This window comes from Crocuta crocuta, unplaced genomic scaffold, assembly GCF_008692635.1.
Source record: "Crocuta crocuta isolate KB4526 unplaced genomic scaffold, BGI_CrCroc_1.0 scaffold332, whole genome shotgun sequence".
In the NCBI taxonomy this organism is placed as follows: Eukaryota; Metazoa; Chordata; class Mammalia; order Carnivora; family Hyaenidae; genus Crocuta; species Crocuta crocuta.
The window spans coordinates 926,818-944,490 of record NW_027532025.1 but is presented as its reverse complement, the minus strand read 5'-3'; the positions used below and the strand labels follow the sequence as shown (position 1 = coordinate 944,490).

The window sequence follows — 17,673 nt, the reverse complement described above, 5'->3', positions numbered from 1 at the left end:
TGCCCCTATGCATCAGCACTTCTGTAGAGGGATAATTACTTTAAAAGGTAAATAATTCAATAGTAATTATGTCAGAACGGAAAACGAAGCAGGAATAACTTACCTTTATGCATAGGAGTTGATCCATTACTATCACGTTCATTAATATTGATTACTCCATCTTCTATTAATTTCTTAAGCATTTCCAAATCACCCTTAAAGGCAGCCACATGACCTGGAAATGCTAAGGCTATGAACAGAAATTCATCATCTTAGTAAACACATGAGCTTATTATTATTTCTCTGACTTAAGCAGTCACACATTTCAGATTTCAGTATTAACTCAATTATGATAATGTTATATTGGAATTAGTTTGATTGATGCAATAACAAGTAATAAAAAGAAAATCATAAAATAAGATTATTATTAATTGTATAGCCCTTCCACCCCTCAGGACCCCAAACATGCCCAGTAGTATTGTACCAGAACTATTTTTAGCTATATTCTATTCTTCCCTCAGGCCACCACAAAACACAAGATGGTCATTTTCAACCCTTCATATAAAACCATACTTGGTCTTATATATAAGTATGTATACAAACACATATACATATACACATGCATGTGCAAATGAGCCTGACCTAGTGCCTAACTACACAATAAATGCTTGATGTTTTTGATGATAGTAACTCCAAGATCATGACCTGAGCCGAGATCAAGAGTTGGACACTTAACCAACTGTGTCACTCAGGTGTCCCTACTCTCATTTTTAAATCTGGAAAGGAAACATAGCCAAAGAATATTTTTAAAATTTTTTAATGTTTATTTATTTTGGAGAGAGAGAGAGACCGAGTATGAGCCAGGGAGGGGCAGAGAGAGAGGGAGACACAGAATCCAGAATACAAAGCAGGCTCCAGGATCTGAGCTGTCAGCACAGAACCTGACACAGGGCTTGAACTCACGGTCTATGAGATCATGACCCGAGCTGAAGTCGGATGCTTAACCAACTTAGCCATCCAGGTGCCCCTAGCCAAAGAATATTTTTAAAAGAAAAAGTTAAGAGATTTACACTACCTAATTCTAAGTCTTACTATAAAGCTACAGTAATCAAGACAGTTGTAATACTGCCAAACAGATATATCAAATATGGTATATCCGTACAATCAAATACTATTGAGCAATAAAAAGAAATGAACTATTAATGTACATAACAGGGATGAATCTTAAAATGGTTCCACTAGAAAAGTCAAACTTACTGATGCATAGGAGCACATATACCCCAATGTTCATAGCAGCACTCTCAACAATAGCCAAAACATGGAAAGAGCCTAAGTGTCCATCAATGGATGAATGGATCATGAAGATGTGGTTTATCTATACAATGAATACTACATGGCAATGAGAAAGAATGAAATCTGGCCATGTGTAGCCACAGGGATGGACCTTGAGTTATGCTGAGTGAAATAAGTCAGGCAGAGAAGGACAAATACCATATGTTTGCATGTATAGGAGGATTAGGAGGAACTTAACAGAAGACCATGGGGGAGAAGAAGAGGAAAAATAGTGGGGGAGAGGGAGGGAGGCAAACCATGAGAGACTCTTGAATGCTGAGAACAAATTGAGGACTGATGGGTGTTGGGGGGAGTGGGGAGATGGGCATGGAGGAAGGCACTTGTGGAGATGAGCACTGGGTGTTATATGGAAACCAACTTGACAATAAACGAAGGAAGGAAGGGAGGGAGGGAGAAAGGAAGGAAGGAAGGAAGAGAAAAGTCCAACTTAGGGCATGTGGGTGGCTCAGTAGGTTAAAGCATCTGACTCAGGCTCAGGTCATGATCTCCAGTTTTTGAGTTTGTGAACTCTGCATTGGGCTGTCTGCTCTCAGCACAGAACCTGTTTGGGATCCTCTGTCCTCTCTCTCTGTCCTCCCCTGCTTGCATTCTCTTTCTCTCTCTCTCCTTCTCTCTCAAAAATAAAACATTAAAAAAAAAAAAGAAAATGCAAACTAATTTGTGGTGACAGAAAGCAAGTAAGTTGGATGAGGGTGAAGGAGGGGTGAACTATAAGGCAGTATAAAAAAGCCTTTGGAGGTGGTGGCAATGTTTTCTATCTTGTGATGGCTTCATGACTGTACACATACATCAAAACTCACCTAACTGCACACTAAGTGAATACAGTTTATTACTTGTAAATCATACATTAATAAAGTTTGTTTTTAAAAAAGTATATCCCCTTAAAAACTTAAATTATAAATAATAAATTAAATAAATAAATAAAGGATATCATCATCAAAGGGAAAAAACAAGCCACAGTGTGAGAGAAGATATCCATATCAGATAAAATCAATAAAGAATTAGAATCAAGACTATATAAAGAACACAAATTATTTAGAAAAGGGCAAAAATATAATTTTTAAAAGGGTGAAAAGTATAGTCAGGCAATTCATAGAAGAAAAAACTAGAATAACCAATAACTTACAGAAGGATGTTCAACCTCATTCATAATCAAGAAAACACAAATCAAAATACAGATTAAACCTTTTTATATCCAATCAACTGGCAAAAATTTTAAAGTCTGACAATACTGAATATCATTTCTCTAAATTCCCACCAAACATTGCTGATAAGAGTGCAAACTTCTACAACCACTCTAATGAAGGATGTAACAATATCTATTTATGCTGAAAAAGGGCATATCCCATCAAGCAAACCCTAATGTAGAATTTCACACCTAATTATCCAGGCAGAGCTGTTAACTCTCAGTCTTCAGAGAAGACAGGCAGCACCTCAAGCAGCCTCATCCAACAAATCCCAATGTGCCATAAAAATATTTTCTATGTGTGCTCCGTGTTAAAAAGGTAGTGAAGCACTTCTCTACAGAATCTCTTGTACAGGTATATAAGGAGACACAGACAAGAATATCCCTGACCACATTACTATAATAGCGAAAAAAAATTTAAATGTCAAATTAGAAAATGGATAAATAATGGTTTTCATAAAATACAACACTTAATAAATGCGGATATATCTATCAGCCTAACAAAAACCGCAAGACTTCGTATTTTCTGTAAAAAAGCAAGAAATAGAAGAATGCATACTGTTTTATGCCCTTAAGATGTTAAGAGAAGTTTCAAAGACTACTAGTCATCCACTAAAATCCCCTTCCTTCAACAGTAAAGGAGTTGTAGCAGAAGTAAGTCTTCTCAGCTAAATACTGAATTCTTCTCCAGGCTTCCTCACAGCTAGTACACCCATGTAGCTAAACTTTTGCCAAATGAATGTTAGCAAAAGTGATGAGTACAAATTAGACCTTGAAAATCTCTGGTCCTAACCTTACAGGTCTTGCTCCCTTCCCACCTCCTGCTGAATTAGCTACCACGAGAGAGAGCTAGTTGGGAAAAAAAGTCAGGTCTTGAATGACTGCACAGCATAGATTCACTCTCCAATGTAGGGTATCATATGAATCCTTAAGCTGCTGAATTTTAGGATTTCTTTGTTAGAACAGGTTAGTCTCTTACTCCACAAACAGATAGTAATGCATATTTTTGTAAGTATATATACATTAAATTTAAAATGTGCTGGGGCACCTGGGTGGCTCAGCTGGTTAAGTATCCAACTCTTGGTTTTGGCTGAGGTCACGATCTTATGGTTTTGTGAGTTCAAGACCCACGTCAGGTTCTGCCCCGGCAGCACAGACCCTGTTTAAGATTCTCTCTCTCTCTCTCTCTCTCTCTCTCTCTCCACCTTGTGCTCATTCTCAAAATAAGTAAACTTAAAAAATTGAAATTAAAACCCACAGGATGAAATTATAAATTGAAAACATTTATCTCTGAGAAGGAAGAAAAAGTGATATGAAGGTGAGAGAACCAAGAAACTTTAACTGTATGTATAACATTTTATCCTTAAATTAGTGGCATAAAGAATGTTCATTACATTAATCTCTATATATTTCTGCCTAAAATATTTCATGATAAAGAAAACAAACTGAATGAATGGGTGGACAATTATAAGTAACATATTTACATATAACATTTGCCTTATAACTTCTTTTACTTTTCCACTTATTCTACTTATTAAATGCTACAACACTCCAGGTTTATTACTTACTTTCCTGATCTTTTGGATCACTTTGTTCAGAATCAGCCCCTTGGATAAACTGCAAAATGTTCTGCTTAAAGAACCTCTGGGCCAAATCCATTACGTTTTCTCCATTATCATTGAAGGCTTTTAGAGCCTGTGTGGTGTTGTTCATTCTACTGAGTAGGAATTTAAAACAGTGAAGGTGACCTTCCATGGCTGCTAAGTGAACTATAGGTGAGAGAGAAAAAAAATTAATTTTTAAATTGATGATAAGATAATTTGAAGAAAGAAAGAACAACATTGGCTCTAATCCTCACCAGGCGATAACTGTCCCTTCCCCATGTAACAGGGACATACTGCGAGTAATGGTAACAACTTCTCTGCAAGCCCACAAGTCCTCACTCAGCCTTCTAGTCACATTGAAGCAACAGACTAAATGGTTAGCAAGTGAAGAACCAGATGAGAGATACCAAAAAGCAAGCCCCAGAACATTTTCTTGACAAGTTAAATCCCAATTAGGCAGCTTATAATCACATGAGAAAATACTTGCTTTGTAAGACAGATGATGTATTTATTTTAATGCTTTGGAACAAAATGGAAGAGATAAACCAAAATAGTCACTATGGGGGCACCTGGGTGGCTCAGTCTGTTGAACATCTGACTTTAGTTTGTGATCGCTGTTTACCGGGACAGAGCCCACTCAGATCCACTGTCCCCCTCTCCCTGCCCCTCCTCCACTGGCACTCTCAAGAATAAACATTAATGTGCCATTTTTCCATAGACATTTATTATTTTTATTAAAAACAGGAAGACTGGATCAAAACTGCAGACAAAGCGCACAAAGTATCTCACCATTTCTACTCTAAATCCTTGAAAATAATAGAAAAGAGATTTTCTGAAGCCAAAAAGGACTAGAGAAACCTACAAGAACTCCAAGAACAGACAACAAATGTTAAGGAATCCCTGAAAGANAATGCTTCTGGGGTATTACAAGTTTAGGGCAGTGACTACAAAGAACAAGAGAGCCTTTACATCTCTGGAGAAGTGAGTTTTGGGCAACATCCCAATCAATAAACAAATCTTGCCTCTGGAGAAGTAGAGCAGCACCTAAATAACCAGTGTAATGGAGGAGAAACAAGATGTAACAACACCCAAAACAAAAGTTGCTGGCACATTTCACTCTACACTTTCTCAGCTGAACCTTCCACAAAAAAACACCAAAAAATTCCCCCTAAAACTTGAGATTCCTCTAACAGCTTACTCATCATATATACACATATATGTCTTTCAGGCATTTCTAACTTAACATATCAAAAACTCAACTCCTCATCCCTCTTGCGCATGTTTTCCTTAAATAGCTTTCCCTATCTCACTTAATAGGAACTGTCTCTTTTCCATGTAGTTTATGCCCCAAATCCTGAAGCCATCCTTGACTCCTCTTTCTGTCACTCTCTACGTCTAATCAATCAGCAAATCTTACTGGCTCTATCTTTAAAAAATACACAGATCCCAGTTACTTCTCATTATCTTTGCTGCCTCTATTTGGCTCCAACCCAAGAGCAGCATTAAATTATTACATCAGTCTCACAAGTGGTCTATTTCTACTCTTGCCATCCCCACACCCACACTGCAATCTATTATAAACAAAATAGCCAAAATGATGCTCTTAAATGGAGTCAGATCATGTCACTGCTGTGCTCCAAATCCTTCCATGGCTCCTGTTACCTCTCTGACATCATCATCTATTATTCACTCTCTGATTTCTGTTCTAACCACACTGACTCACTGTTACTACTTGCTGTTACTCAAATATGCAAGGAACACTCCTGCCTCAGGAGCTTTACACTTGCTATTACTTCTTCCTATAATATTCTTTCCCCACAGTAGTAACAAGACCTGCTCCCTCAACTTTGTCAGGTATTGATCCAGTTATCACCTCAGTGAAGGCTTCCCTGACCACCCTATTTTATAAACTTCATCCTCTTTAACACTCTACTCTCGTCTCTGCTTTTATCCACACACATATCTCTACTTAATATAATTTATATTCTTTTGATTATTGCCTGTCCCCCGCTGAGCAGTATCACATGAAGGCAGGACTTTGGGCTGTTTTGTTTGCTGTGATATCCCCAGCACACAAGAGGGACTGACACGTAGTAGATGCTCAAGAAATAAATGTTGGACCAATAATTTAAGATATAGGGTTGCCTGGGTGGCTCAGTCAGTTAAGCGTTTAACTTCAGCTCAGGTCATGATCTCAGGGTCCGTGAGCTCGAGTTCTGCACAAGGCTCTGTACTGACAGCTCAGAGCCTGGACCCTGCTTCAGACTGTGTCTCCCTCTCTCTCTGCCCCTCCCCCACCACACTCTGTCTCTCGCTCTCTCTTAAAAATAAACATTTTTTAAAAATAAAACAAAAACAAATAGCAATTTAAGACAGAGATTTTAACACAATTAGTGTAGTACTGAAGCCACATTCCTAATCTCTGTATTAAAAAATATACTATACATAGTCATAAGCATTTTTATGTTTAAAGAAATAAAACTTGGAATTTTTAATGATCAGGTAAAAAGACTTTAAAAAATGATCAGGCATATTTAATAAAGAACCAACTAAAAATGAAATTACTCCCTACCTTGTATTATAGAAAAGTCAGTTCCAGGTGGGTTGGGGACCTATGTGTGAAAGTGAAGCCTGCTTCGGATTCTGTGTCTCCCCCTCTCTCTGACCCTCCCCTGCTCATGCTGCCTCTCTCTCTCAGAAATAAAAAACATTAAAAAAATTAAAAAAAAAGAAAGTGAAATAATAAAATACTAGAAGATAACATAAAAGAATGTTTTCATGACCAAAGAGTAGGGAAAGTTTCTTTTTTTTTTAACAGGATTCAGAAAGGATTAACCATAAAGGAGGAGCTTATTAAACTTGACTACATTACAGTTAAAACATCTATTCATCAAAAGATATCTTCAAAGAATGAAAAGGCAAGACATAGAATAGAAAAGATATTTAAATAAAAAAGATATCTGCATCAGTATGATACAACAAATTTTTTTTAATGTTTTATTTATTTCTGAGAGAGAGACAGCATGAGCAGGGGAGGGTCAGAGAGAGAGGGAGACATGGAATCTGAAACAGGCTCCAGGCTCTGAGCTCACTGTCAGCACAGAGCCCGATGTGGGGCTCGAACCCACAAATCGTGAGATCATGACCTAAGCCGAAGTCGGACGCTTAACCAACTGAGCCACCCAGGTGCCCTGGTACAACAAATCAATAAGAGGAAGGATAAAAGCCATATGATAATCTTACGAGATCCAGAAAAAGCATTTGACAAAATACAACATCCATTCATAATAAAAATTCTCAACAAAGTGGTATACAGAGGATATATCTCAATATATTAAAAATCATATATGACAAATCCACAGCTAACATCATACTAAATGCTAAAAACCTAAGAGCTTTTACTCTAGATCAGGCACAAAACAAGAAAGTCCATTCTCACCACTTTAATTCAACTTAGTACTGGAAGCCCTAGCCATAGTAATTAGACAAGAAAAATAAATGACATCTAAATCAGTAAGGAAAAAATTAAATTGTCACTATTTGCAAATGACATGATACTATACATAAAAATACCCTAAAGGCTCCACCAAAAAAACTACGAGAAGTAATAAATGAAGTCAGTAAAGTGGCAGGTCACAAAATTAATATACAGATATCAGTTGCGTTTCTATATACCAATAATGAAGCAGCACAGAGAGAAATTAAGAAATCAATTCCAAGGGTGCCTGGGTGGCTCAGTCGGTTAAGTGGCCAACTTTGGTTCAGGTCATGATCTCAAGGTTCATGAGTTGGAGACCCACATCAGGCTCTGTGCTGCAGCTCAGAGCCTGGAGCCTGCTTCAGATTCTGTGTCTCCCTCCCTCTCTGACCCTCCCCTGCTCTGTCTCTCCTTCTCTCTAAAAAATAAACATTAAAAAAAAAATTTAAGAAAAAGAAAATAATTCCACCTACAATTGCACCAAAAAGAATAAAATACCTAAGAATAAATTTAACCAAGAAGTTGAAAGACCTGTACTCTGAAAACCATAAGTGAAAGAAATTGAAGATGACACAAATGGAAATATATACCAGGCTCACAGACTGGAAGAATATTAATAAAATGTCCATACTACCCAAAATAATCTACAGACTTAACACAATCCTTATCAAAATACCAAGAGTATTTTCCACAAAACTATAACAATTCTAAATTTTGAATGGAATGATAAAAGACTCTGAATAGCTGAAGTAATCTGGGGAAACAAGAAAAAAGCTGAAAGTACCACAATCTCAGATTTCAAGAATAACTACAGGGGTGCCTGGGTGGCTCAGTCCATTAAGCGTCTGACTTGGGCTCAGNTGTGTGTGTGTCTCTCTCTCTCTCAGAAATAAATAAAACATTTAAAAAAGTTTAAAAAAAAAAGAATACAAAGTTACAACAACAAAAACAGTATGGTACTAGCACAAAAATAGATACATATATCAGTGAAACAGAATAAAGTCCAGAAATAAATCCACAATTACATGGTCAACTAATCTACAAAAAAGAAGAATACACAATGGAAAAAAGACAATCTCTTCAATGAATGACATTGAGAAAACTGGACAGCTATATGCAAAAGTATGTAATTAGACCACTTTCTTATACCATACACAAAAATAGACTCAAAATGGATTAAAGAACTAAATGTGAGGCCTGAAATCATAAAATTCCTAAAAGAGAACACAGGCAGTAATCTCTTGGACATGGTCTTAGCAACATACTTATGGATATCTCTCTTCATGCCAAAAAAAAAAAAAAGCAAAAATAAACTACTGGGACTATACTAAAATAAAAAGCTTTTGCACAGCAAAGCTAAACCATCAACAAAACAAAAAAGTAACCTACTGAATGGGTGAAGATATCATCAGTGAAATGCAAATCAAAATCACAATGAGCTATCACCTCATATTAGTCAAAATGGCGAGCATCAAAAATAAAAAAATAACAGGTTTTGGAGAGGATGTGAAGAAAAGGGAACTCTCAGGTACTGTTAGTATAAAGGTAAACTGTAAACTGGTGCAATTACTGTGAAAAGCAGTATGGAGTTTCCTCTAAAAATTAAAAATAGAAATATCACAAGTCTAGTAATTCTACTACTGGGTATTTACCCAAAGGAAATGGAAAACACTAATTCAAAGGGATATATGCACCCCTATGTTTACGGCAGCCTTATCTACAATAGTCCAAATAGGAAAGCAAGCTAAGTGTCCACAGATAGATGAATGAATAAAGAGGAAGTGGTATATATATACAGTAGAGTATTACTCAGCCATAAAAAGAATGAGATTTTGTCATTTTCAACAATAAGGATGGAACTAGAGAGTGTTATATTAAGTGACTGAAGTCAGACAAAGACAAATACCATATGTCACTTACATGTGGAATCTAAAAAGCAAACAAACAGAGAGAGAGACAGACTCATAAATACAAAGAATAAACTGATGGCTGCCAGAATGAGAAGGGTTGAAGGGGGGATGGGAGAAACAGAGTAATATGTAGAACTGTCAAATCATTATGTTATACACCTAAGTAATACAGCATGTATGTCAAACACACTTCAATTTAAAAAAATGAGAAAAAAATTTTTAAAGAGAGGTATAAACTTCAGGGGGAAAATGCTGTTCTACATTTTTAATCAAAGAAAATGTAAATTAAAACCACAATAAAGCATTACACCCAAAAGAATGACTAAAACTAAAAAAAAAAAAGTAATAATACCAAGTATTAATGAGAAAGTGTAATAACTGAAAGTCTTAAATACCACTCATGAGTGTATGAACTGATAACAATCACTTTGGAAAATGAAGTCAGACTAAAAGGAATACCACTGTATTATTTTATCCCATAGAGTTCAGAAAGAAAAAATGCTAATTTTTATGTTGGAAGTGAGGTAACTTTGGAGATTCTTGGTAACCAAAAACAGGACATGAAAGAGACTAGTTCTTGATCTGGCTAATGGTTACAGAAAAAGTACTCATTTGTGAAAATGCAATGGACTGTGCATTCTACTTCAATTAAAAAATGTATAAAATAAAAAATAAGAGCAAAACAATAATTTCCAGATATACAAAAAGTTGAGAGTTCATACCGACAGATCTTAACTCTATAAACACTAAAGGATGCACTTCACAAAGAAGCAAAACGATCGTAGACAGTAGGATAAAGGGGTGGAAGAGGAGGCCAAAGTAGAAGCCATATTATGAGGGTACAGCATGCCAAACTGAGAAATCAGAGTTCCATAGCAATCTAGGAAGTTTTTAAGCCAAAAAGTGATTTGAGTGAAGCTATTAAGATGCGAACAGGCTTGTCTGAACTTCCCCTTCATTTGTTTTGCTACTTAAGATTCTTTTGAGACATAATTCGAGTATCATTTTTAGCAACCTGCACTCCACTCTGTGATCTATTTCTCTTCTGAATTTCTACAGCGCTTCTTAGAAGAAGACAGTGTTTAAGGTACAGGTCTCAAACGGTCAGCTAATCGCAGGCTAGCCAACTGTAGTTAGAAAATGAACTCAAATACATGAGTGTCCACTATTTATACGATTTTTTATAAACAGTAGTCTGGGAAGTGAAGTTGTATGAAGTTAAAAAAATAATAATCCTAGCATCAGGCTCTGTGCTGACAGTGTAGACCCTGCCTGAGAATCTCTCTTCCTCTCTCTCTGCCCCTCCCCCACTCTCCCCCCCTTAAAATATATAAAGATTAAAAAAATAATAACAACAACCCTAAAGAGTAGATAAAGAAAACACCTGGTGGAAAGAGTAAATCCAAGTTTAATTTTGCCAATGTCTCTTTTGCTGATACGGTTCCAGGAAAAAAACTCAATCACATAACAGGTACATAACACAGGTTCGAGAGTAAAAAATGTTCAGGTCAATATATTTACTACTTTAGTTTTCTGAGGAACTGTTAAAATGATGACAAGTGTAAATTTCTTAAACACAATCAATCATGTAAAAGTTGCTTTTGTAAAGAACACCTGGAAGGTTTCCGTTGTAGTCCACATCTTCTATGCCACATCCCCATTTAACTAGAAGCTGCAAACAGCCAAGCCTCCCGTGAAAAGCTGCATAGTGCACAGGTTTCCATTCTCTCTTATCAGTCACACTGGGATCCTAGAGGTAACATTCACAAGAATTCAGTTTCTTTCCATTTGTAGGAGAAACAATAAGTCAAGCAGCTTAATTCTGCAAATGAAAATGGAGGCTGTTCTTAAAAATATAAGACAAACAACGAAGGTAATAGAAAAATTTACTACAATCACTGATTGAAACATATGAGCTAATAAAATAGTAATGAAATTTTATAAAATAGTCTTTAAAAAAGCATAGCTATTTCATAAAAATAGTTTTTATAAAGGGACTTAACTAGTCATTTTACTGGTCACAGGTTCTTGACCAATAAAATGAAAAGGATGGACTCAAATGATCTAGTCAGACCCTTTAGAGCACAAAGAGTTAATGATAAAATAAAAATACTTAAAAAGGACTTTAACTTTTTCTCAACTCTTACCACAATGTCTTCAGTATGCGTAAATCTTATAAGTTATATATTTTTTACAATCACTGGGTAATATTAAAGAAAATATTACAGTAAACAAAAATTCTGGGGCACCTGGGTGGCTCAGTTAACTGGCCAACTTCAGCTCAGGTCACGAACTCACGGTCTGTAAGTTTGAGCCCAGTGTGGGGCTCTGTGCTGACAGCTCAGAGCCTGAGGCCTGCTTTGGATTCTGAGTCTTCCTGTCTCTCTGCCCCTCCCGCACTTGTACTCTGTCTCTCTATCAAAAATAAATAAACATTAAAATAATTTTTTTTAATTTCTGAAGATAAAAATCACTTTCTAAATTAGTGTATAAAAGGGGCGCCTGGGTGGCTTAGTCAGTTGGGCGTCCGACTTTCGCTTAGGTCATGATCTCACGGTTCGTGGGTTCGAGCCCCGTGTCAGGCTGTGTGCTGTCAGCTCAGAGCCTGGAGCCTGTTTCAGTCTGTGACTCCCTCTCTCTCTGACCCTCCCCTGCTCGCGCTGTCTCTCTCTCTCTCTCTCCTAGAAATAAATAAAACATTAAAAAAACAATTATAAAAAAATAATAAATTAATGTATAAAATAAATTACAAAACAAACAGGCAAACACACAAATTTAGATTTACAATCACTGGTTAAGATGTGTTTGGAAGCTTCATAATCTTCCCAGTTAAACTCTGAACAGACAGGAAGAACCCATAGCCTCTGAAATACTTTGTACTGCTAAACTGGGGTTGGTTTTTATTTTTTAAAGTTTCATTTATTTTGAGAGAGATAAAGTGCACATGAATATGCAAGAGTCAGGGAAGGAGAGAGGGAGAGAGGGAGGGGGGAAAGGAGGAAGGGGGAGGGGGAGAGAGAGGGAATCCCAAGTAGTCTCCATACTGTAAGTACAGAGTCTAACGCAGGGCTTGATCCCATGACCCTGAGATTATGACCTGAGCTGAAATCAAGAGTCAGAAGCTTAACCGACTGAGCTATCCAGGCGCCCCTAAACTGGGTTCTTTTGAAGCTTTATCTAAATTATTGCTCCCATGTTTAAAGACAAAAAAGCTAGAGGTATATCAAATTACTTACCAAAAGTCATGTAAGAGATTTTAAAAGTCAGGAAGAGATAACCAGGCTACCAAATGCTACTCCATCTATATGATTATACATTCTCACATATCAACAGGAATCTCTTACCACTCCACTTCGAAGCATTATTTGTAAAGTGAAAGAGTGTCCATGTGTTGCAGCAAGGTGTAAAGGAGTGCATCCACGGTCATCTTGAGTTGCCAGATTTGCCCCATTGATTATGAGAGCCTCAAAATAGAGATATAAGAGTTTACATAAATATATATATGCTAAATCATAAATGCAGGTTCAGATTATTAAGTAATTTATCAACCTATAGCTAGATTATTGTATATGTTCTTACACACATGCCACAGGTAAAGTATGAGAAATTCTTAGCTAATAGTAAGAAAATTCTTGGGATCCTTTGTAACCTTGCCTAGGAGACATTTATAATATCTGATTTTACATTCTGATTTGAGCAGGTACATGCAATTTATAAGGCATGCTTTTCAGGATTATTAACAGAGGTTAATAATCACTGAGTTAAATTCTTTAATGCTAAGCTAATAAACTAAAAGGTATATGTCCACTATTTCAAAAGCAGAATCTTTTATTACCTGAGTTTCAAAATAATGGAATAGAATTCTTTTTTGAAGTAACTACCTCTAGCTCCAAAAAAAATTTCTAACTGCATTTGAGGAAATCCCATCAGAATTTACAATTGGCCTAGATTCTGTGTATGGGTTATGTCATATACATAGCTCACCCCTCTATATACCAAGCAATTGGTTTAAAAGAACTAGTAGTTAATATTTTTTAATATTGTGTTTTTTTTGTTTTATGTTTTTTAATTTATTTTTGAGAGTCAGAGAGAGACAGCACACGCAGGGGAGGGTCAGAGAAAGAGAGATACAGAATCCAAAGACAGACTCCAGGCTCTGAGCTAGCTGTCAGCACAGAGCCCGACGCGGGGCTCGAACCCACAAACCATGAGATCATGACCTGAGCCGAAGTCAGACGCTTAACCGACTGAGCCACCCAGGCACCCCAATATTGTATTTTTTTAATGTTTATTTTTGAGAGAGAACATGAGTGAGGGAGGGGCAGAGAGGGAGAGGGAGACAGCAGATCCAAAGCAGGCTCTGTGCTGACAGCAGACAGCCCAACAAGGGCTCAAACCCATGAACCACAAGATAATGCCCTGAGCTGAAGTCAGACACTTAACCAACTGAGCAACCCAGGAACCCCTAGGCAACATTTTTTAGTTTTACTCCCTCAGACTCTCTTTTTTAACCAGTCTGTATTTACCAGTATCTTAACAAAAGACTCAGTCACAATTCCTATCAAAAGTTTTAAGAATAGTTTCCATAATTAAAAAGCTAGTCTATAATCGTCACAAACCATATATTGAGTGCCTACTGTGTTTTAAAAATCACTACGAAGAATATGAAGGCATGGCAACCTAAGGAATTAGGACACATGTAAAGACAAAGATCATCAACTATACAAAGAAGTCCTTGATAAGCAACAACTACACAGTACAGTATCAAAAAATACCACCAAATCTCTGAGAATGAAGAGAACAAAGGGAATGGTTTGATCTAATGCTTAGAGGAAGGAAAGCATCAAGTAATGCTTCATTTGACCCTGATGTCCCCTGAAGTTACTACTGTATTTGCTCTTCCATTGCCTTCTTCTCACATTAATACCTCAATGCCTCAACTACAAATTCCCCTGCAAACTGTGTGCCATCCCTAACACTCCATGGAAATACAGCAAACCTCACCTGATAGTGAGCTCTCACGTCCAATGGGATTTTCTCAGCTTCCTGCTGTAACTGTGATACTCTGCCTAATTTTTTACACTTCTTCATTTGCACAGCCCTAATGGACCCCAGCTCTCCCATCTCTGACTTCTTCCTTTCAATTCTTTGCTCATTTCTCTGCTTCCTACCATTACTGCTAGTAACATTCTTCAAAATTCAATCCTCAATACTCTATTCTCTTCTCTATACTTTATTACTCCTGAAATCCTGGTCTCCAGCACCCTTTTCCGCTGCCTGGACCTTCTGCACATGAATGACCTACAGGGCCTCTAAATAATATGTACCAAATTGAACTCAGTATCTTTGCTCCTGTATCTCCCCTGCCTTTCAGATTTCTGTGTTTGTAGTGTCATAATTATCTGTCATTCTGCCTTAAATGAATTTAAATTTAAATTTAATTTTTAACATAAATCTTGAATGAATTTAAATTTTCCCTCTACTCTGTCAATGCCTACTTTTCAAGATATTTTCAACAATTTTCTTTCCCTCTGCCACCATAAAATTTCTCCTTCTATAGGTAGTAATGACACCAAAAGTCTCTAACTGGTCTTCTTGCCTCCAAACAATCTCCTCATCCTAGATACATCTTGGATACACCTTGTTAGAATAATTTTTGTTAGAATAATTTCCTGAAATACTTCATTCCTCTATTAATACCCATGTGCATGTATAAGTATGCATTATGTATATGTGTAGGAGTATATATTAGTATGCATATAAAACAGTTTCTTATACAAATGAATCATTATTCTACTTCTATGGCTATGCAAACTTAATTCATAATAATATACAACAAAATATCTACAGCTTAAACTCATATAATAGTTTATCCCTTGAACACCTGTAATTTTTCCAATTCCAGTATTTTACATAGAATTATAGATAGAGGTTAATAGAATAAAATCTAAGCTCACATCCTGGCTTTGTCACTTACTGTCTCTGAATCATTTTCATTACCTATAAAACAGGAACTCAAAAGATTGTTACATTAAATGAGGTGATGCATGGAACTGTAATTGGCCCATGAAAAGTGATAATCATTACTTTTATTTGCTCTTGTTTGCTTACACAATTTTGTATTCCTCCAAATTCCAGTTTATGGCAGTACACTGATTATATCTAGTTACTCTAATAAGCTAGATCCTACGTATATTAATGTGTAATCCTGGCCAAAAATATATGTTAAATAAGAAATATTAGACGATGCAAGCTATAAAGAAGATAATCTGGGCATCTCTGTGATAGCCTATCAGATAGCCAATTACTTCAGAGATAAAAGACTCCCCAGTCTCACACAATTTGTTTAAGTTCTATTTGGTACCAAAATATCTGAGTCATAGAATTCAGTAAGTTCTTGCTTCGGACAAAGAACTAAATCTATGGATCATATTATTAGAATGAAAGCAATAGCCCAACAAAACTATGCTAAAGTAATTAAACTTATTGACTTTTTAAAAAGTAACCCAAGTTATTATTACCTGCATACAAGCATCTTGGCCTCTGATTGCAGCTATGTGAGCTGCTGTCCAACCTCTCATGGTTACTTGTGTGATATCAGCTCCATGCCAGAGGAGCCAATGAAGACACTAAATTAAGAAAATAACCATGTTAAAAGTGATAAGGCAAATTTTTAAAAATATCTTTAGATCTTTGTTTTCCGAGGGGGGGTGGTTTTGTTTTGTTTTGTTTTGTTTTTGGGGGGTTTTAAGTAGGCCTCATGCCCAGTGCAGAGCCCAATGTGGAGCCTGAACTCACAACCCTGAGATCAAAACCTGAGCTGAGATCAAGAGTCAGAAGCTCAACTGACCAAGCCATCCAGGTGCCCCATTAACAGCTCTAGATGTTTGGAATTTAGTCTCTTATCATGACATACTACAGCCTAGAAAACATCTTAAGTAAATGAGAGGGATAAGTTTATGAAAAACAAAAGCACAAGAACAATGATATGGTAACCCCCACTTGCCCTTATTATTGGGTAAACATTAGGGAACGGTGGGAGCTATGTCAAATTGGAGATCACATTCCTTGTCCAAAAAATGTAAATGCTACTTAATCCCAGCCAGTTGTTGATGTAAGTGAAATGTTGATCCAAATCTAATATTACACCAATACTGTGTAAACCAAACAAACCACATATGTGAGTCATTTTCACTCAGTGGCTGCCAATTTGCAACCTCTGTCATAGATCTTTAAAGGGGCTCAAAAGCTTCTGTATCAGAGCAAACATTGTTATTCTGATGTTATTCTAATGATGCTCTCTAAAAAAATTTTTTTAAGTGGCGTATAAAAAATGGGGCAAGTGTTGGGCACCTAGATGGCTCAGTTGCTTAAGCATCCAAGTCTTGATTTAGGCTCAGGTCATGATCTCACAGTTCGTAAGTTCCATTCCTGTGTCGGGCTCTGTACTGATAGTGTGGAACCTGCTTGGAAACCTCTCTCTCCTTCTCTCTGCCCTACCCCCGCTCATTCTCTCTCACTCTTTCAAAATAAACTCAAAAAAAATTAAAAAAAGAGGAAAAAAGAAAAATGGAGTGAGGGTCAAATGCATCTTTGTTTACTATTTTAATTAACATAAATCTCAATAGAATACAATATTAGAGGTCTGTGCCACATATGGCATTACTGTCTTTATATGTTCAAGTTTGGAGATTCTATCTGCGAGAAGTTTTTTGGTTTTTTTTTTTTTTTTTTTTTAAAGAATTTGGTGGGGGGGCATCTACCTGTCTCAGTCAGTAGAGTATGTGGCTCTTGATCTCAGAGTCATTAGTTCAAGCCCCACATTGGGTAGGAATCTACTTAAAATTCAAAAAAAATAAGAATTGGTTGTATCATTGGGATATATTGTCACATCAGCTATAGCTGCATCACTTGTTGAAAGGCTTTTAACATTTAGTATCATTTGCCTGTAATAGCGATAAATGACCAATAAAATATGATGACAAAAAAAAGGCTCAACATCACTACTAATCACAGCAAGTCTTTTATTTATCAACAAATATTTATGGAGAGACTACTATATGCTAACACCATTAAGTTACAGAAGAATAAAACCACTGCAAACTCATGTATAGGTTTTATATTTCTCCTAGGTAAATATGTGTAAGTAGGATTGCTAGAACA

At 36.5% G+C, this 17,673-nt stretch overlaps 1 protein-coding gene across 1 annotated transcript in view; it reads right to left on the bottom strand.

Moving 5' to 3' along the window:
* ANKRD42 (ankyrin repeat domain 42) overlaps nucleotides 1–17,673 on the bottom strand; it is a 63,528-nt gene that overhangs the window by 35,039 nt on the left and 10,816 nt on the right. The window contains exons 4-8 of the mRNA XM_077776191.1: nucleotides 16,032–16,139; nucleotides 12,855–12,974; nucleotides 11,125–11,260; nucleotides 4,087–4,287; nucleotides 104–229 (exon numbers count right to left, since the gene is read on the bottom strand). Coding sequence (XP_077632317.1) covers nucleotides 104–229; nucleotides 4,087–4,287; nucleotides 11,125–11,260; nucleotides 12,855–12,974; nucleotides 16,032–16,139 — 691 coding nt within the window. The remainder of the gene's footprint in view (nucleotides 1–103; nucleotides 230–4,086; nucleotides 4,288–11,124; nucleotides 11,261–12,854; nucleotides 12,975–16,031; nucleotides 16,140–17,673) is intronic.